Source organism: Tiliqua scincoides, chromosome 5 (genome assembly GCF_035046505.1).
Source record: "Tiliqua scincoides isolate rTilSci1 chromosome 5, rTilSci1.hap2, whole genome shotgun sequence".
Taxonomy (NCBI): Eukaryota; Metazoa; Chordata; class Lepidosauria; order Squamata; family Scincidae; genus Tiliqua; species Tiliqua scincoides.
In genome coordinates, this window is record NC_089825.1 from 136,538,718 (window position 1) to 136,559,819 (window position 21,102).

Here is a 21,102-nt window from a genome sequence, read left to right on the forward strand (position 1 = left end):
GGGCCCTCGCTAATTCGATCCATGATTAAGTGAAATAGCAGCTATGCGATTCACAGCTATGAAGGCCACGTTTATTTCAGAAACATTATACAAGATGCTGTTGAACCAGTGCCAACATAATAAGAGTGTTTTTAATATTTCCTTCTCATTAGCTGCTCTCTTTTGTTCAGTTCAGGCCTCACCACAATAATGTAGCATTTGGGGAAAAAGATACAAAACAGGAGCCCAGAAGTGGATGCTAGGATAGAGAAGATCTCCACAGCCACCATGTACTTCCCCTTGGTGCTCAGGTAGGAGGGAACAAAGGACAACCACACACTGCAAAAGACCAGCATGCTGAAGGTGATGAACTTGGCTTCGTTGAAACTGTCCGGCAACTTCCTGGCTAGAAAGGCCACAGAGAAGCTGACAAGGGAGAGGACACCCAAGTAGCCCAACACAGAGTAAAACATGGGAGGTGACGCTTCATTACATTTCAGTACAATTTCTTTGACAAATGAGTGCATGTCCAAATCTGGGAATGGGGGAGAGGTTGCTAACCACACAGTACAAAGAGTGGCTTGAAGAAGGGTGCAGGGAAGGACAATGAAAGTTGACATTCCTTTCCCCACCCACGTCCTCATCCTGGATCCTGGCTTGGTGGCCACGAATGCCAAAACAACCGTGATGGTCTTGGCCAACACACAAGAAACAGCCATTGAGAAGATGATACCAAAAGTTGTTTGTTGGAAAAGGCATGATAACTTTTGTGGCTGGCCAATGAAGAGAAACACGGAAAGGAAGGAAAGCAGGAGGGAGGTGAGAAGAGTGTAGGTGAGGTTCCTGTTGTTGGCTTTGACGATGGGAGTGCCTTGGTGCTTCATGAAGATCCCAAGCACCAAAGTGGTGATGAACGACAAGGAAAGAGCACAAGTGGACAGAGAAATCCCCAAAGGTTCTTCATAAGATAAGAAGCTGATATCTTTTGGAAGACATGAATCCTGGTCCTTGTTGGGGTACTGATCTTCTGGACATTGAACACAGTCATCCATGTCTGTAAGAGAAATATGGTTTTTCTGTACAGTTTCTTGCAGGAAAAAAAGCATATTATTACTATTATTATTCCATCTGCGTGCATGCTGCTGTACATAGACTGGAAAAAACAGTTTCTGCCCTTAGGGACTTGCAGTCTGGATTGGAAAATAAAAATAAATTATTCCTTTATGATGCCTGTAAAGACAAAGTATGAAAAGCAAAGTTGTGGAGATGGTTCAGGCTTGGGTCGTTGCGGGAACGGCAGCTGCAGCTTCCACAGCATCCAACTCCTTGGGCCTGAAAGCTCCACTCGGGGCTGCTCAGATTTTGCGGCAGGAATATCATTGTCACAGATCTGAGTAGCCCCATAGAATAACCCTGAAGGGGACAAATGTTCCTACTCCAAGTTGACCTCCAGAAGCCTCCAGTCCCACATTGGATGTGGTGGATGCAGCACTGGCCTCCTGAATTGCAGCGCAGGACTTCTGAGAGGGTGCAGCCATTACAGCTTCAAAGGGTCCTTGCAAAAGTTGAAGTACTGCAAATTCACAGCACTTGGAGGTCTCTGATAGAAAGTCTAACAGCTTCAAAGGGTCATGATGGCTGCAAATTTCCAGAAAGGGCATTGTGTCTGGTTTTATTGGAACACTCCAGTACTTCTGAAATGCACAGAAGGCTGACCTTGCCTGCTAACACGGAACATGCTTCCTTCCTTCCTTCCTTCCTTCATTGGCGCATTTTTGTTTCCTACAAGACATCAAAGTTTGCGCCAGGGGTTCTATCTGGGGTTTACAAGTCACTTCACCCAGAAGGAGGGAAAAGGTATGTGTGGGTGGGTGGTGGTTTTGCGAAAAGAGGAATGAGAAGGGCACATGTGTATTTATTATGCATCTGAGCAGGGCGGGCCAGTCAAAATGTGGTGGAGGGCTAGATGACATAGTCTGGGGACTCCTGCTTAATAGATTTAGCTTGTACAATCTTCTGCATAAAACCTATGTCATCTTCCCACTGCTTTTGGAACCACAGTTTAAGCACTGGAATCATGATTGTCTACAGCAGTGATTTTCAACCACTGTCCTGTGGCACACCCATGTGCTGGAGATGGTCCACAGGTGTGCCGCAGGACTCTGGGGAGGGTCAATTATTAGTAGGGCTATAGGGGGATGTGAGCCCCCCACCAACAGCTTGGTGTGTCTTGTCACATGTATGATTATATGCCTCTGGGGCATAAGTCATGGGTGTGTCCTCGGTGCAAGGAGCTCCAGGCTCTCAGGGAACGCATCCGCTCCCTTGAAGCCTTGGTGGCCAACCTGGAGAAGCGCAGGCAGCCAGAGGAGGAACGTGGGGAGACTTCCGGGGACGATCAGGCTTCGTCCCAACCTCAGGTGTGCAGCTCCTCGGCTGCCCCGGTGGGAAGTCTCGGGACTGGAGGACGTCATCCTGGAGAGGAGGGAAACAATCCCCTAGGGGGGATCCCTTCTCCAGGGGATGGGCCCGTATCCGAGCGCACTCGGGATACTCCTCGGTGGGAGGGGGGTCGGGGGCTTCTTGTAGTGGGGGATTCGATTATTAGAAACATAGAGAGGGGGGTTTGCGACGGATGTGAGGACCGCATGGTGACTTGCCTGCCTGGTGTGAAGGTTGCGGACATCACTTCTCGTCTAGACAGGCTAGTAGACAGTGCTGGGGGAGAGGTAGCGGCTGTGGTGCATGTCGGCACCAATGACGTGGGCAAGTGTAGCTGGGAGGTCCTGGAGGCCAAATTTAGGCTTTTAGGCAGGAAGCTGAAAGCCAGGACCTCAAAGGTAGCATTCTCTGAAGTGCTACCTGTTCCACGCGCAGGGCCAGCTAGGCAGGCGGAGATCAGGGGTCTCAATGCGTGGATGAGACGGTGGTGTAGGGAGGAGGGTTTTAGATTCGTTAGGCACTGGGGAACGTTTTGGGACAAGCGGGGCCTGTACAAGAGGGACCGGCTCCATTTGAACCAGAATGGAACCAGACTGCTGGCGCATAACATTAAAAAGGTGGCAGAGCAGCTTTTAAACTGATCCCTGGGGGAAGGCCGACAGGAGCCGAGGGGCATCCGGTTCGGGACTCCTCATCCCTATGGGATGAGGATGGGGAGGTTAGAGAACAACAAGACAAAGGCAGAGTAGGAGAAGAAATTGGGAAAGGTAGGGTGATGGGATGTGATAGATGGTTTGGCACAATGAGAGGATGCGGGGACAAAGGAGCGAATAAGCAGCCCATCCTGGGGCATTCCGTGTATAAATGCTTTTATGCGAATGCCCGAAGTCTACGAGCAAAGGTGGGAGAACTAGAATGTCTGGTGACAAGGGAAAATATTGACATAGTGGGCATAACGGAAACCTGGTGGAATGCGGAGAATCAGTGGGATACTGCAATCCCGGGCTATAAACTCTACAGGAGGGACAGGCAGGGGCGTGTTGGAGGTGGGGTGGCCCTTTATGTTAAGGAAGGGATAGAATCCAGCAAAGTAGAGATTGAAGGTGGGTCCGACTCCACCGTAGAATCTCTGTGGGTTAAATTACCAGGCTTGTGCAGCGATGTAATACTGGGGGCGTGCTATCGTCCTCCAGACCAGAAATCGGATGGGGACCTTGAAATGAGGAAACAGATCAGGGAGGTGACAAGGAGGGACAGGGTTGTAATCATGGGGGACTTCAATTATCCTCATATTGACTGGGTCAATTTGTGTTCTGGTCACGATAAGGAAACCGGATTTCTTGACGTGCTAAATGACTGTGGCTTAGATCAGCTAGTCACGGAGCCCACCAGAGGACAGGTGACTCTGGATTTAATATTGTGCTGTACACAGGACCTGGTTAGAGATGTAAACGTTACTGAGCCATTGGGGAACAGTGATCATGCTGCGATCCGTTTTGACGTGCACGTTGGGGGAAGCATACTGGGCAAATCTCTCACAAAAACCCTTGACTTCCGATGGGCGGACTTCCCTCAAATGAGGAGGCTGGTTAGAAGGAGGTTGAAAGGGAAGGGGAGTCCAATCTCTCCAGTAATAGAGGCCCAGCAGAGGTGAATACCACAAAGAAAGAAGGGCTCCACTAAATCCAGGAGGGTGCCCGCATGGCTAACCAGCCAAGTTAGAGAGGCTGTGAAGGGCACGGAAGCTTCCTTCCGTAAATGGAAGTCTTGCCCTAATGAGGAAAATAAAAAGGAACATAAACTGTGGCAAAAGAAATGTAAGAAGGTGATATGGGAGGCCAAGAGAGACTATGAGGAACACATGACCAGCAACATTAAGGGGAATAATAAAAGCTTCTTCAAATATGTTAGAAGCAGGAAACCCGCCAGAGAAGCGGTTGGCCCTCTGAATGGTGAGGGAGGGAAAGGGGAGATAAAAGGAGACTTAGAGATGGCAGAGAAATTAAATGAGTTCTTTGCATCTGTCTTCACGGCAGACGACCTTGGGCAGATACCGCTGCCCGAAAGGCCCCTCCTAACCGAGGAGTTAAGTCAGATAGAGGTTAAAAGAGAAGATGTTTCAGACCTCATTAATAAATTAAAGATCAATAAGTCACCGGGCCCTGATGGCATCCACCCAAGGCTTATTAAGGAATTGAAGAATGAAGTTGCAGATCTCTTGACTAAGGTATGCAACTTGTCCCTCAAAATGGCCACGGTGCCAGAAGATTGGAGGATAGCAAATGTCACGCCTATTTTTAAAAGGGGGGACCCGGGAAACTATAGGCCGGTCAGCCTAAAATCCATACCGGGTAAGATGGTGGAATGCCTCATCAAAGATAGGATCTCAAAACACATAGACGAACAGGCCTTGCTGAGGGAGAGTCAGCATGGCTTCTGTAAGGGTAAGTCTTGCCTCACCAACCTTATAGAATTCTTTGAAAAGGTCAACAGGCATGTGGATGCGGGAGAACCCGTGGACATTATATATCTGGACTTTCAGAAGGCGTTTGACACGGTCCCTCACCAAAGGCTACTGAAAAATCTCCACAGTCAGGGAATTAGAGGACAGGTCCTCTCGTGGACTGAGAACTGGTTGGAGGCCAGGAAGCAGAGAGTGGGTGTCAATGGGCAATTTTCACAATGGAGAGAGGTGAAAAGCGGTGTGCCCCAAGGATCTGTCCTGGGACCGGTGCTTTTCAACCTCTTCATAAATGACCTGGAGACAGGGTTGAGCAGTGAAGTGGCTAAGTTTGCAGACGACACCAAACTTTTCCGAGTGGTAAAGACCAGAAATGATTGTGAGGAGCTCCAGAAGGACCTCTCCAGACTGGCAGAATGGGCAGCAAAATGGCAGATGCGCTTCAATGTCAGTAAGTGTAAAGTCATGCACATTGGGGCAAAAAATCAAAACTTTAGATATAGGCTGATGGGTTCTGAGCTGTCTGTGACAGATCAGGAGAGAGATCTTGGGGTGGTGGTGGACAGGTCGATGAAAGTGTCAACCCAATGTGCGGCGGCAGTGAAGAAGGCCAATTCTATGCTTGGGATCATTAGGAAGGGTATTGAGAACAAAACGGCTAGTATTATAATGCCGTTGTACAAATCGATGGTAAGGCCACACCTGGAGTATTGTGTCCAGTTCTGGTCGCCGCATCTCAAAAAAGACATAGTGGAAATGGAAAAGGTGCAAAAGAGAGCGACTAAGATGATTTCGGGGCTGGGGCACCTTCCTTATGAGGAAAGGCTACGGCGTTTGGGCCTCTTCAGCCTAGAAAAGAGACGCTTGAGGGGGGACATGATTGAGACATACAAAATTATGCAGGGGATGGACAGAGTGGATAGGGAGATGCTCTTTACACTCTCACATAATACCAGAACCAGGGGACATCCACTAAAATTGAGTGTTGGGCGGGTTAGGACAGACAAAAGAAAATATTTCTTTACTCAGCGCGTGGTCGGTCTGTGGAACTCCTTGCCACAGGATGTGGTGCTGGTGTCTAGCCTAGACGCCTTTAAAAGGGGATTGGACGAGTTTCTGGAGGAAAAATCCATTATGGGGTACAAGCCATGATGTGTATGCACAACCTCCTGATTTTAGGAATGGGTTAAGTCAGAATGCCAGATGTAGGGCAGGGCACCAGGATGAGGTCTCTTGTTATCTGGTGTGCTCCCTGGGGCACTTGGTGGGCCGCTGTGAGATACAGGAAGCTGGACTAGATGGGCCTACGGCCTGATCCAGTGGGGCTGTTCTTATGTTCTTATATTCTTATGTCAATGTTCAAAAACCCGACAGCGGGCCTTGACAATTTTAGCACCTTGTCAGTGTACCATGACATGAAAAAGGTTGAAAGTCACTGGTCTACGGTGTCCCCGGATGTGCATGTGCTGGATTACATTTCATCTAGCTCTTAGGGAACACAGTAGGACTTACCCTCTTGGTTTGAAATCTTTCCTTCTGGACATGGAAGGCAATTGTAACAGCAAGATGGCTTCCCTTCTATTTTGGTCTTACTGTAGCCAGGAGGGCAATTGTTGTTGCAAAGAGAAAGAGGTCGTGTCTGTTGAGAAATGAAAGAAGACAGTGGTTTAACATTCAACCAAGTGTGTGTTTACACACTTCTTCCAGAGCTATGTTTTTGCCACAGTTTCAGAAGACCTCCAAGTGGAGGCAGATGCCTTCAGAAAAGAAATTCAAGGTGTTTCCAAATACCTAAAAGAGAAGTGTGCTGCATGAGCACCAATGACTGTAAAGAGATAGCTTTTGGAGTAGTACTTGTACATACATCCTTATCTAAATCTTACTCAGAAGCAGAACTTACTCAAGAAAATATCTACCTCCAAACCATTTCTAACTGAACACAAGGGTCTAGTTGTTGCAGGATCTTGTAGAACATCATCCTAGGAAGCAACTTCTGGTCTCATCCAGGCGGTTTTGTGAGGCACAAGGAAGCCTGCTACCTTCCAAATGTCATATCAGTGCCAGAATAACTGTATAGGCTGCCTGATTACCCCATGCATCGTCTGTAGTACCTACCTGGTTAAACTGGCTGGGCCACACAATGACATGCTCATGAATTTTGAGCACTTTGTCTGGGGGAGCTTGTGGTTCCATGGTTCCAAGTTTGACTCTCTGAAAGGACTGGTTTGGGAATGCCACCCAGTTAAGAATATCAAAACCAGCAACAAGTTCTCCATCTTGGTCAAAGGACACTTTTTCCCCAGCACTGTTGTTAAAGGATACACTTCTCAGAAAGCCATGGAGCTTGTTTAAAGGGAAAATGGGACAATAAATGTTTGCACTCATAGATGTTCTTCGTCATAAATATTACTAATAAACCGTAGGGGAATTGGTGTTTTTAACTGCTTCGTAGTGGCTCACGGGATCAAAGTACTTGTGGTGATCGTAACAGAAACAGAACTAGAAAAAGGTGAACAAGGAGCTTAGTAGCCCAATCCTGAGCTGCCCAGAGGAACAGCAGCACCAAAATGGCTGCGAGTGCATCCAATGCACACCTGGCAGCCATTGCCAACTCCTCGGGGGAAGGGGACATTTGTCCCCCTCCCCCCCCCCCGGTAAGCAAGTATGCCCTGCAATGGGCTACGCAGGTCTGAGCCAGCTATTTAGCTGAGGCAGAGTTGAGAGGCCCCGTTTTGGACCAGGAGGCTTAACGCAGGGTTCTGGATCTGGCGGCACAGAGCTGTGCCAGTCCCACCTCCCTCCCGGCCCGCTCCCATCCCCTGCCCCAACTTCCCCCACCCTCCCTGCCCCAGAATGCCTCCCACCTGCCCCAACTCTTAATAAGATCTTCATGTGATTCAGCTGGCTGGCAGTAAAATAAAAGACATGAAAATCATAGCAGCGGATACAAAACAGCTCTGTGCGCACTGAAGGGCCTGTTCTTACACACTTCTCATGGATCTTGTCAAAATATCACCTGCCACGGCTGGGTTGAAAGTAAGATTTCATAGATTTCAATAGATTGATGTGCTTACTTTAAAACATTTATACTTTGCTAACTTTATCTGGCCAAGATATTACCTGCCACGGCTGATGATCCAGAGGCCTTCTTCTCCAGTAACTTATCCTGGTACTGTGTTTGAATTGGGATGAGTACATGGAATGCAAGGCATGTGCCACAGCACAGACAGCATTGTAGACACTGTAGCTGTGGCCGGTCATGCTCGTTTCAAAGACAGACCCAGGCAGAGTCTCCAGCTTCTCCTCTCCAGTGCAGATCTCCCTGCCCTCCTTCTCTGTTACAGAGCTGGGGAATGCACAGGCAAAAGCCTCTTCCCAGAATTCCCTGATGAAGCCATCTTCTTTGAGCAAGGTGGGCTTTCTCTCCTGAAGGGACGTCTGGAATCCAGACACCTGCTTTGAGTTGATGGCAAAAGACAGCGCGCCATGGAGGAACTGGATGTCCCAACTTCTTTGGAAGGGAAATGAAGTGAAGTCCATCTGGGCTGTCAGAATCCAGACTTTCATCTTAATTGGCCTATTCTCAAATTCAGCCACACGGGGCACCATTCTCAGTGTCATCATGGTTTGAATTTCCCCACATACAAGCACAGTGTTGGCACTGCTCCCCCAAACAACTCTGACAGTTTCAAACCCTTCTCCCACCATTTCAGCAACTTGACTCGCAGATGCTATTTTGGGGAATGTTTCTGTGAAGGCAAAGCAAATCCCTTTTTGGGAAAATGTGGGAAGCACGTCTTGTATGAACTTCTCTGCACAGTAATCATCTACATATATCACTCCAATCCATGTCCAGCTGAAATGAAGCAGTAACTTGAGAATCCCCATATATTGCTGGTTCGAACTTGGGAACACTTGATAGAAGAAAGCAAGTCGTTTATTGGTATTCATCACTGGAGCAGTTCCATATGTGAGCTACAGACAGTAAAAAAAGAAGAAAGAGGAAGATCTGTTGTTAGATATCGTAATGTTTTAAGTAGCATTTCTGTTCCTTCAGCTAAGGATGTGGACATATCCACACACCATCATCAGTGCCCTACTGTCAGAAACATGTCAGGAAAGGGTTGGAACAGGGAGGGGAAAGGCAGGATGGGTGGAACGGAAGAGAGGGTGGGCAGAATGTGGGGGTGATGAGGCAGGGAGGAGGGCAATCACGCCTGGGATCGGGACCCAGGTAGTGGGCATGGTGATGTGCCATCACCCCGCCCCCACTGGTTTTTTGGTTGTACCTTTTGTTAGAACACAGATATTTCAATGTGGTTTGTTTCATTGCATTCTGCATGAAATTACACATTGATAGATAACATGATGGTGTTATTCCTCCAAATTCTGATTTTAGTGATGTTGAAAACTTGTAGAGCAGGGGTGTCAAACTCATTTCATATGGAGGGCCAGATAGCATTCAGGATGCCTGCTGAGGGCCAGAAGCGATGTCATTAGGCAAGAAGTGATGTCATTAAACAGGTCATAACCAAAAAGAAATACTTTTTTTCTCACTTAGGAACTCATTAGCTGCAAGTGACAGAAGAGAAAATATATGAATCTTCATATTTCAAGATATGGGAGATCCCAATTTTCATGTGGTCTGCCCTTTCAGCAGTAACACCTCAGCAGTGCTCAACAGCTGAGAGCCTGAGGGCCGCATAAAAAGCTTCCGCGAGCCACATCCGGCCCCCGGGCCTTATGTTTGACACCCTTGTTGTAGAGTCTCACACACACAAACCCCGTGTCAACTTACTAACACCTTATTGCAGCAGTTCTCAAACTTATAGCACTGGGACCCACCTTTTAGAATGACAATCTGTCCAGGATGCATTGGAAGTGCTGTCATGGCCTGAAGTGACATAATCAAGCAAATTAAAATAATTATAAATAATTCACTTAAAAAAAAAGAAATAATTAAATAAGGGGAAAGAGTCCTGTTCCACTAAGTGAATCTACTCTGAAGAAAGTCCTATTGTGGTCAATGGGGCTTACTCTCAGGAAAGAGTGGGTATGATTGCAGCCTGTGAGCCCAATCCTATGCATGTCTACTTTGAAGTAAGTCCCATAGTGGTAAGTGGGGCTTACTCTCAGGAAAGTGTGGGTAGGATTGCAGCCTGTGAGCCCAATCCTATGGATCTCTACTCTGAAGTAAGTCGCATAGTGGTCAATGGGGCTTACTCTCAGGAAAGCATGGGTAGGATTGCAGCCTGTGAGCCCAATCCTAGTAGCCCAATCCATGAAATTATTCACCTTTGATATACAAGCATAAATATATACTACAATTCCAACAATCACACTCTACACACTCACCCACACATTCTATACGACATGCATCATAATATAAAAACAGTATAACAGACCATAATGCCCAGGAGCATGGTAACAACTATATTGCCTTATTATGGCTGTGGGATAAGAATTGTTCAGGAATCGTGCGGTGGTGCAAGTGCAAAATAGAAAACTTACCAGATCAGTAATAATAATAATAATAATAATAATAATAATAATAATAATAATAATAATAATAATAATAATAATAATACAGGTATTTCTATACCACCTTTCTTGGTCCTCAGATTTCTCCTTAGACTTTATTCAAGGCGGTTTACATAGGCAGGCAATTTAAATCCCCATCGGGATTTTTACAATTCGAAAGAAGGTTTCTATCTTTCTAGAAACCACAACATTCAGATGTTCTGGTCGCACATTCTGGCCTCCATCCTCCCACGCTCAGAGCAGATGGAATAGCTTGGCTCCGCTTGTCAGCTGCTTCAAGGTCGCACGGCGGCCTTGATCAAGATCAAGCCTCTTTTTTGTTTTTTTTAGTGGGGGGGGGAGGCTGCCTTCTGTTGTGCTCCAGCTCTATTGAATCAGGACCCTTCTGGTGTCCTCACATTCCCCTTTGCCAGGTCTGACCACCAGCCAAGGAACATCTGCCTACTCCTGAGTAAACGTGACTGTGAGGCTGCTATGCATTTCTTAGGGCTCCATAGACTGCAGCTGGGAGGGAAGAATCTCCTTCTCAGGTGTTTTTTGGGGCTGCACTCATTGGATCAGGACCATTCCAACGTCCTTGCAGTCCTCTCTGCCTGCCCTTTCCACTGAACTAAGGCATGTAGCCTACTCACGAGTAAACAAGACCGTGTGGCTTCATTTCCAGCACTATAGACGCAGCTGGGAGGGAGGCAGGGAACTCCTCGGGTGTTTTTTTGGGTTGCATTAATTGGATTGCGACCACTCTGGTGGTGTTGTTGGATTCCTCTCTGCCTGCCCTTTCTGAAGGACTATGGCACATATGCCTACTCACAAGTAAACATGTGAAACGGCTCACTTTCACATTCCAAAGGGATCCATTCATTTTTTTCGGCCATAACTTTTGAATGAAAGGAGCAATTTCAATTCTGTTTTTTGCACTGCACTCCGCTGGACATTTTGCATCCATGGCATAATGGGGTAGCTCCTACAGCTGTGATGTTAGCGCCTCCTCCCCCAGTGCATGTCACCCCCCAGGCCCATCACTTGGTGTGGCCACACCCCCTGCACCCCCCTAGCAACGCCAGTGTTGCTGAGTACATTTGCAAAGGATTAAGCTGCAAAGTATTCTTTTCTTTTATCCCAAGTACCAACTGGGTCTTTCACCGACACTCAGGATGCATCCTGTTGCCCTAAAAAAATCACCATTTCTGAACTTCAAACTGCAAAATCACACCTGAAAGTCAAAACAGATGTGAATAATTTGCTAAACTGCAACACTTCATGTGCATACCTTACTTGTGGCATCTTGTAAATACCCAGGATGGCTGCCATGTGAAGACTGACGTCAAAATTAGGACCACCAATGACAGCTGCTGGAATGTTCTCAGCATCACACTTGTAGTTAGGAGTAAATCTGCCCCGTCTGGAGAGAAGTCCCATTGAGGCCTGAAAGGTCCACCTTGGACGAAAATGGCTATTATAGATGTGGAAGCCCAGGGTGAGGTTGGGGAGGATGTGGGGATTTTCATTGATCTCCTTTACTGCAAATTCCAAGGCTGGGATGTGCTGGTAAATTTGAGTCATCATCCTGCCATTAATGAAACCAACAGCATATAGATTCAATGCAAATGGAACTACTTGTGAGTAGGGCTGCCAAGGATCAGGTTGTCCTGGTAAGCCTACCAGTTGCTGCTGCTTCTGTCCCAGTTCTCCCTTCCACCCCTGCTGCCCTCTTTTCAGATGGGCAGGGACATCAGGGGAGTTCAGAAAGCTCCAATAAATGCGCACACTCCCTGATGTAGCTCCATTTTCCCCTCTTTTTAAAGGGGGGCTTTTTGAAGAGGGGGCAATTTGACTAAAGTCTTTTAGAGTCACTAAAAGGTGACTCAGAGGCCCAGAAAGAGCCCCCATTAGTACTCCTTTTAGAGTGGGGGGGACAGCGACTCGGCGACTCAACTTGAGTCAAGCCCCTGTTGATTAGTATGTTCAGAATGTTCTGCACCGACAAATTTCATTTTATTTGAATTCTTGAACATCACAATGCCACTTTCTGCAGGGTGGAAACTTTTAGATAGGAAAACAGATTGCTATACTGCAGGCACAGTTTGGGGGAACAGAATTCTGTGAGATTATCTATTTCCCAGCAGTGCTGTACCGTGTACATATAGGGTTGAATATTAGGGATCACAAGAGGAAATGAGGTACATTTTTCGATTGTCCTATGTGCACTTCTGCAAGTACATGAGGAAGAGAGTGCACACAAATTTGTTATGTGGCAACTTGTGCATTGTGTTGATAAACATGTTTCTCAAGTAGAAAGCAAAGCCAGAATTTAATTTGGATTTATCTATTCAAGAATCTTCCACTGTTACTTCTGCCTGTGCAAGACACCATCCTGGAATGGAATAATAACCAGAGATACAACCTATAGTTCGGAAAAGAAAAGAAGCTGAAAACAGATCCCAAGATCTAGTTCTGCCATAATGAAAATAAATGTGTCTGAATGCTCAAAATGAGATCAGCATCAGTGGTTGTTTCAAATGCCCTGAAGCAAAGTGGGGAGACTTCATCCTGTTGTTCTGATGGAACTCAAGGGGAAAATGGCACATCTTTCTGCATGTGTCTAGTATGTTCAGAAGATGTAGTTAACACTCTTTGACACACACTACACTAAACAAACTAAACTAGAGAAATACATAGTTTCAAGCATTCTACATTCCCCAGATGTGAAATTCCAACTAATTTCAATTGATTGAACTGGGCTGGAGAAGAATAAATTCATCACAGAGACATGACAAGGTTATCATCAAAAACAGAATCTCCCTTACATGAGCTCATTGAAGAGTTCCTGAGATGGAGTTTTTTCAAAAGTTATTGTGTTGGAAAATCTGTAGATCTGAGAGACAACAGCAGCAATGACGAGGTCTCCGGACCGATAATATTGGTGGAGGATGGGAAGAGGGTCACTGATGGTGCATTTACCAACAGGAACACCGAGCCCCACCTGAGGCAGCAGAAATGCCAAGACTGCAAACATGAACATCTCACAGGAAAATGTGGCTTTGAGACACTATTTCCTCGGATCCCACACTGTCTTGCAGAGGTGCCTCAGCTCTAGTGCCTCTTATGAATCACCATTCATTCAGCTGATTGAGATTTCAGATACTTTAAAGAGTCATAGATTGTTAGAACTCTGCCTGTCCCTAGCATTATCTTTGAATGATTCAGGGGATAATGACAACATCCTTCAATGTTGTTCTCTAATTTTGGGAGTGAATTTCCCAGAGGATGTGGAGAAGCAGAAGTAGTTATCGTTAATTTAATAATGAAAGGAGTGACAATCACATTCTCAGAGCTGAATGTTCTCTGGGACGTTGCGTCAGAAAACATGCTGGTCAGGTCTTCACAAAAATTTTCTGCTGACCTCCTTGGGGGGTGGGGAGCAAAAAGTGTGTAATAAACTAAGTAAGGAGAATGTTATTCAGAATAGCTTTTTTTAAGTACCTCAAAGAAAAAACATTTTTTAAAAGATTTTTTGAAGAGATCATAGTGTTTTGCAGAAGCTCAAACCAGGAAGTTTCATTTGTAGGGAGTAAAGATTTTCCTACTATTTATTTTTGTCACAGGCCTGCAATCGTTTTTGTTTCAAATGATTAGCTGATGTGCTTGATGATGTCTGCAGCCAGAGCAATGAACTTAAGGGAGAACCTTGTTTGCCACATTCTGTCCCAACAGCAGGGTCTAGATCAGGAGTATCAAATGCGTTTCATACAGAGGGCTGAAGTTAGTGAGTATGTATGTATGTATGTATGTATGTATGTATGTATGTATGTATGTATGTTAGAAACAAATAGAATATCTGAAGAAAAATAATAGCATTAAAATTTTAACTGATCAAAAGAATTTATTGGAATATACAATTACTAAAAATGAAATTACAGAAGCACTCAAAAAGCAAAAACTCCAAAAAATGCCAGGCCCTGATGGAATACCAGCTGAATATTATAAGAAATTTGAAGAAGTATTGTTGTTGCCATTCAAAAAAGTGAATGAGGATACATGAGAGACAGGAGAAATACCAAACTCATGGAAGGTACTTTGTTACATAAGTTTGATACATAAATTAGACACGGAAGAAAAACAAATTAAAAACTATAGACCCATTTCGCTTTTAAACACAGACTATAAAAATTTAACTTCAATTCTAGCTACAAGACCAACAGCAGGTTCTAGATCAAGGGTGTCAAACACATTTCATACAGAGGGCTGAAGTTAGCATTCAGGACTCCAGCTGAGGGCCAGAAGTGATGTCGTTAAACAGAAAGTGACATAATTAAGCAGCTAATGGTCAGAAATCAAACCCTGTTCTCTTATAAAAACTCATTAACTGCAAATGATAGAACACAAATCTCGATCATATTTCAAGATTTGGGAAAGCCCATTTTCAAGTGGGCTGCCATTTCAGCTAGATCACCTCTGCAGCTGAGAGCCTGAGGGCCGGATAAAAAGCTTCCGGGGGCTGTTCTAGATGATCTTCAGGGGCAGCCCCATGAGGACTGAATTACAAAAATCTAAACTCAATGTTGCTTAAGATGACCCAAAGGAATGGTGTTGAAACCTAACCCTTGAACAGTGACTGAGGACAGAAAGCTTGAGGTTTGCAGAGGCAAGAAAGGAAGCAAGTCCACCATTTTATATGTCGAAAGCACCTTCAATACAATGTTGGGCCCAATCCTAACCCCTTATATGTTGAAAGCACCTTCAATACAATGTTGGGCCCAATCCTAAGCCCTTAGGCCAGTGCTTTTCAGCACTGATATAAGGGCAATGCAGCTCTGAGGTAAGGGAACAAACATTCCCTTACTTTGAGGAGGCCTCCATGACTGCCCCCTGACTGCAGGAAGCAGCACACATCCCATTGGCACCGCTATGCCAGTGCCAGAAAGCCCTGACATAAGGGGTTAGGATTAGAACATAAGAACGTAAGAACAGCCCCACTGGATCAGGCCATAGGCCCATCTAGTCCAGCTTCCTGTATCTCACAGCGGCCCACCAAATGCCCCAGGGAGCACATCAGATAACAAGAGATCTCATCCTGGTGCCCTCCCTTACATCTGGCCTTCTGACATAGCCCATTGGGCCCATTGTGTCATTATATAGTGTCCTACTGCATGTTTTTGGAAGAAGAAATGATTCTGCCAATAGGCATCGCCGAGCACTAGTGATGGAGAAACATTTCCTGGTCACTCCAGAGAAGGCAGAGCAGGAAAGGCTGATGTGAAACAGTTGTGAAAGGTGTAAGCATTGGCAGTTTTTTTCTAAAAACGCTACTGAGGCAGTCTATAAAATAGTATTTTATTTATTTTAATAGATGCATGTCCTGATTTCCTCTTTATAGTTTGACGTAGCTCATAATAATAAATGAAGAAAGCAGTGCTGTAGCTAAGGGGGTGCTGAGGGTAGCAATTGCTCTGGGCAACAAGCTTTAGGAAGCAACAACCTGAGCTTGACGCTAGTGGCCAAAAATGAGAAAAGATTGGTATATTTGAATAATACCACTATGCTATATACTATTCGATGTGGAATATTAGAGTTTCATTTAATATTCCTTCTCAATAGCTGCTCCCTTCTGTTTAATTCAGGTCTCACTATAATAATGTAGCATTTGGGGAAAAAGATACAAATTAGTAGGCCAAAACTGGATACTAGAATTGAGAAGATCTCCACAGCCACCATGTACTTCCCCTTGGTGCTCAGGTAGGAGGGAACAAAGGACAACCACACACTGCAAAAGACCAGCATGCTGAAGGTGATGAACTTGGCTTCGTTGAAACTGTCCGGCAACTTCCTGGCTAGAAAGGCCACAGAGAAACTGACAAGGGAGAGGACACCCAAGTAGCCCAACACAGAGTAAAACATGGGAGGTGAACCTTCATTACATTTCAGTACAATTTCTTTGACAAATGAGTGCATGTCCAAATCTGGGAATGGGGGAGAGGTTGCTAACCACACAGTACAAAGAGTGGCTTGAAGAAGGGTGCAGGGAAGGACTATGAAGGTCGACAGTCCTTTCCCCACCCATGTCCTCATCCTGGATCCTGGCTTGGTGGCCATGAATGCCAAAACAACTGTGATGCTCTTGGCCAACACACAAGAAACAGCCATTGAGAAGATGATACCAAAAGTAGTTTGTTGAAAAAGGCATGATAACTTTTGGGGCTGTCCAATGAAAAGAAACACAGAAAGGAAGCAGAACAGGAGGGAGGTGAGAAGAGCGTAGGTGAGGTTCCTGTTGTTGGCTTTGACAATGGGACTGTCCTGGTGCTTAATGAAGATCCCAAGCACCAAAGCAGTGATGAAGGACAAGAAAAGAGCACAAGTAAACAAAGAGATCCCCAAAGGTTCTGTATAGGACAAGAAGCTGATATCTTTTGGAAGACAGGAATCCTGGTCTTTGTTGGGATACTGATCTTTTGGACATTGAACACAGTCATTCATATCTGTAAGAGAAAATGTGTCTTTTTATGGACACAAAATTGTACATAAAATACAATATGTGTGGGAAGGAAGAGGTGGAGGTTAAAGGGCATGATGGAGAGGGTGACATGAGGGCTACTGATGTGGGTGACATGAGCCAGATGCTATGCCCTCCAGTATCTACTGGCATGCTTCCTTTCCCTTTTACTTGGAGAAGGAAAATATAAACAAACTTCTCTATTCCCTCCTCCATGCTGGATACAATGCAAACCTTCTTGTTTCAGCTGCATTGGTGGGGGATATGATTGGTCTACTCAACTGCATCATTGCTCCCAATGGGTCTATTCAGGTCTGTGCCAGCACTTTCACTAGTCCAGTTGGCCAAAGGGGGCATGTCGAGGACAGAAAGGAAGCAGAGGATATAAGTGGTGCTGCGCTCACAGATATTTGTCCCCTGCCCTTCCCCAATAGATTTCCAGCTGGCCCCAATCCCTACCTGATAACCCCCCTTCCCACCCATGGCCCATGCCTCCCAACAACTTATCAGCACCAGTACTGGCTGGGTGCTATGTGGGTGTGCATGCAGGGTTGTTGCCACCCATTCATGCTGGTGGCCCCCTTTAATGTGCAACTTCTGCAGCAGTGAGCACATGCTGGGTTGCAGTACATATAGTTCATACTGGACATCATATATCTTACCCAGCTGGTTTGAAATCTTTCCTTCTGGACATGGAAGACAATTGTAACAGCAAAATTGCTTCCCTTCTATTTTGGTCTTACTATAGCCAGGAAGGCAGAGGTCGTTGCAAAGAGATAGGGGCCGGGCCTGTTCATAAAGGAAAGAGGAGAGTGGTTTGATTTTTGAAAAGCTTTTTTGGAAATGTGTAAGTAACTGGTAGGTTCACAATAAACCTTGGGTTGCTGCTGACCTTGAATAATAGAAGTGTTTTCAGAAAGTTCAGAAGTTCAGTATACATACATATATACATACATACAAATAGATTGTATGTATATTCGCTCTCTCTCTCTCTCTCTCTCACACACACACACACACACACGCACACACACCATGCACTTTACTTTATGGAACAGTTTTGTAGTGCAATCTGACCCACCTAACTGGTGTCCTCCATTACATTTATTTCAGGCAGAGTTTTGACAGCACCTGAGTAACAGCGCACACTGGAAAACAAAATGGTCACACCATCAACAGTCCATCAGGCCTACCTGATTAAACCAGTTGGGCCACACAATGATATCCTCATGAATTTTGAGCACTTTCTCTGTGTTTGCTTGTGGTTCCATGGATCCAACGTTGACTCTCTGAAAGGACTGGTTTGGGATGGTCACCCAGTTGAGAATATCAAAGCCAACAACTAGTTCTCCATGTTGGTCAAAGGACACTTTTTCCCCAACACTGTTGTTAAAGGATATGCTTCTCAGAAAATCATGGAGCTTAGGAGAGAAAGGGAGAATAAATGCTTGCAAATCACAGACATTCTTAAAAATAAATATTACTAATAAACCGTAATTAAACTGTAAAGAACAGGCAAATCTCCTCTCTCAGAGGAACAGTCTGGGGACAACTTGAAACACTTTCTACACCTTCAATAAGTATGATTCAGTACAGCACAGATCTCATCCCGACAACCCTCTTCCACCAACAGCAATGCATATATGTGTGACATAAAAGGCAGGGAACACAAGAGCATTTGAAGTCCCCCCTAGAAGAAGGACAACGGTCCAGCTAGTCTGGCATCCTGTTTCTCACAGCGTCCAGCCCAAATCCTCTGAGCAATTAAAAAGTGACCCTAGGATGGGCAAAGATGAGCGTTCACAGAGTGTTCGAGGGGTGTGGAAGAGGAATCAGTGACTGTGCTGTGTGAGCTTATAATACCTATTATGCTCTTCATGTGCAAAGTCTGTCAACTGTCAGTAAATTGGAAGACAGGAAAATCATAGCACCTGATGAGAATGTGGATAGACCGCTCTTTGCACAGTGACGGACTGTCAAAATGTGATCTTAGGCTCATTTCTAGAAATTTCTAGATGACTGCTTTGGCGCTTATCGGGTCAAGATATTACCTGCCACGGCTGGTGATTGGAAAATGGGCTTCTCGCACAACTCATAATTGGTCTGTGTTTGAATTGGGATGAGTACATGGAATGCAAAGCATGTGCCACAGCACAGACAGCATTGTAGACGCTGTAGCTGTGGCCGGTCATGCTCGTTTCAAACACAGACCCAGGCAGAGTCTCCAGATCCTCCTCTCCGGTGCAGATCTCCCTGTCGAACTTCTCTGCTACAGAGCTGGGGAATGCACAGGCAAAAGCCTCTTCCCAGAATTCCCTGATGAAGCCATCTTCTTTGTGCAAGGTGGGCTTTCTCTTCCGAAGGGACGACTGGAATCCAAACACCTGCTTTGAGTGGATGGCAAAAGACAGAGCACCATGGAGGAAGTCAATACTCCAACTGTTTTGGAAGGGAAATGAGGTGAAGTCCATCTGAGCTGTCAGAATACAGACTTTCGATGTCATTTTTCTATTCTCAAATTCAAATGCCTGAGGCACCATCCTGAGTATCATCATGGTGTGAATTTCTCCATGTACGAGCACAACGTTGGCACTGCTCTTCCAAACAACTCGTACTGTTTTAAACCCTTCCTCCACCATATCGCTGACTCGACTTATACTGGTCAAAGATGGGAATTTTTCTACAAAGTCAAAGCAAATGCCAGCCTCGGAAAATATGGGAAGCACATTGCCGATGAATCTCTCTGTATTATCATCAATATATATCACCCCAATCCATGTCCAGCTGAAATGAAGCAGTAACTGGAGAATCCCCCTATATTGCTGGTCCCCACTTGGAAACATCTGATGAAGAAACGGAATTTGTGCTTCGTTACTCTTCTCTGGAGCAGAGCTGTATATGAGCTGAAAACGATTGAAAAGAAGAATTAAGAAGATATCTCGATAGATATTATGTTGTGCAGAGCGTTCTATCACCTGTGGGTCTGTCCAGCAACATGATGTTTCTGTCTCATGGAGAGTCATCTCTCTCTCTCTCTCTCTCTCTCTCTCTCTCTCTCTCTCTCTCTCTCTCTCTCTCTCTCTCTCTGCTGTCTCTTAGGGGAAAGTATTCTCTCTCTGACCAAACTGAGATTTGCCCTGAGGATTATCGTCAGCTGCCTTGGGTTGCTTTTATAGCAAAAGATGAGAATATGTATTTTTTGCAATAAGAACATATTCACAAATGAATTAAAAATGTCTTTGTTCTTATGATCTAATGAAATGGGGCTTCTTCTCCTCAAGTTGAGACTGAATATATCTGGAAACAGGCAAGTCCATACCGAGGCATGGAGGCTTGGAAATCTGCATAATGCACTGTAATTCACACTGAAATAAAACCTTTTCATCTGCTGAATCTGACTGAAGGCATGCTTGCCCCAGGAGTTGTTCAGTCATCGAAAGATGTTAGCTATCCGTTTTTCCCAATGTCATCTGTTAATTTGAAAGTAATAAGATATAAATATCTAAACTGATGTATTTTTTATATCTGACATGTGCGAATTCTTAACTGTCACATGAAAGGAAGATGAAATTCAATGATTACAGTTGTCAGAAGTAAAATCTATTTGGATTGTTCCTTCCACATTTTTTTTAGTTTCAAATGTGCTGGAACTAAGAAAATTGCTGCCCAATCATATCCCCCACCATTGGCACTGATGCCCCAGCGCCAATAGAGTGTGTTCATTATCCAGAGATAGGCAGCTGTATAAGGCAGCCAGCAGGACCGGGGCTACCAAATCAACAATGGGTCTCTACCAGTCCAAGGAGAGATAGGGGCAGAGTGGAGTGAGAAAGAAGGGGTGCCCTCCCCCATCCTCCCCCAAACTCCCCCTCCCCGCACAGGTCATGCATCTGCTGCCAACTGACCAGCACTGGAGGAGGCTTCAGCTGCACCCTTGAAATGCTGGTTCCATCAGCATAAGACCTCAGTAGGATTGGGGCCAAACACTAGCGCAATGGGACAGAACAGAAAACTCTGCATTCCAAAGGATCCAGCAGTTAAGACTCTCTGAGACGGCACCACTTGACCAAGGGGCCATGTGTTATACATTAGAATGCACTTTTAGTCAGTAAATAAAATATCCCCTGCAAAATGAAACCCAGCATGTCACACAGAGCGCTCACATCGTGCTTCACCTATAATTACGACC

General features: G+C 45.3%; 1 protein-coding gene across 1 annotated transcript; it reads right to left on the bottom strand.

Moving 5' to 3' along the window:
• Window positions 1–131: 131 nt before the first annotated feature.
• On the bottom strand, window positions 132–19,552 carry LOC136653766 (vomeronasal type-2 receptor 26-like). The gene is made up of 10 exons (XM_066630645.1): window positions 19,073–19,552; window positions 18,107–18,334; window positions 17,579–17,705; window positions 16,109–16,254; window positions 13,231–13,406; window positions 11,699–11,876; window positions 8,003–8,857; window positions 6,998–7,225; window positions 6,395–6,521; window positions 132–1,033 (listed from the first exon to the last, which is right to left on the bottom strand). The coding sequence occupies exons 1-10, from the start codon at window positions 19,550–19,552 to the stop codon at window positions 132–134; spliced, it is 3,447 nt and encodes a 1,148-aa protein (XP_066486742.1).
• Between the last annotated feature and the right edge of the window lie 1,550 nt (window positions 19,553–21,102).

Coding starts and splice junctions, on each gene's coding strand:
- LOC136653766 (XM_066630645.1), bottom strand. CDS start 19,552: ATGGTGGAGGAAGGGTTTAAAACAGTACGAGTTGTTTGGAAGAGCAGT. Junction 11,877..13,230: donor GAACTCTTCAATGAGCTCAT/GTAAGGGAGATT, acceptor CATCTATAATAG/CCATTTTCGTCCAAGGTGGA. Junction 1,034..6,394: donor AAAGATTTCAAACCAAGAGG/GTAAGTCCTACT, acceptor TTTCTCTTACAG/ACATGGATGACTGTGTTCAA.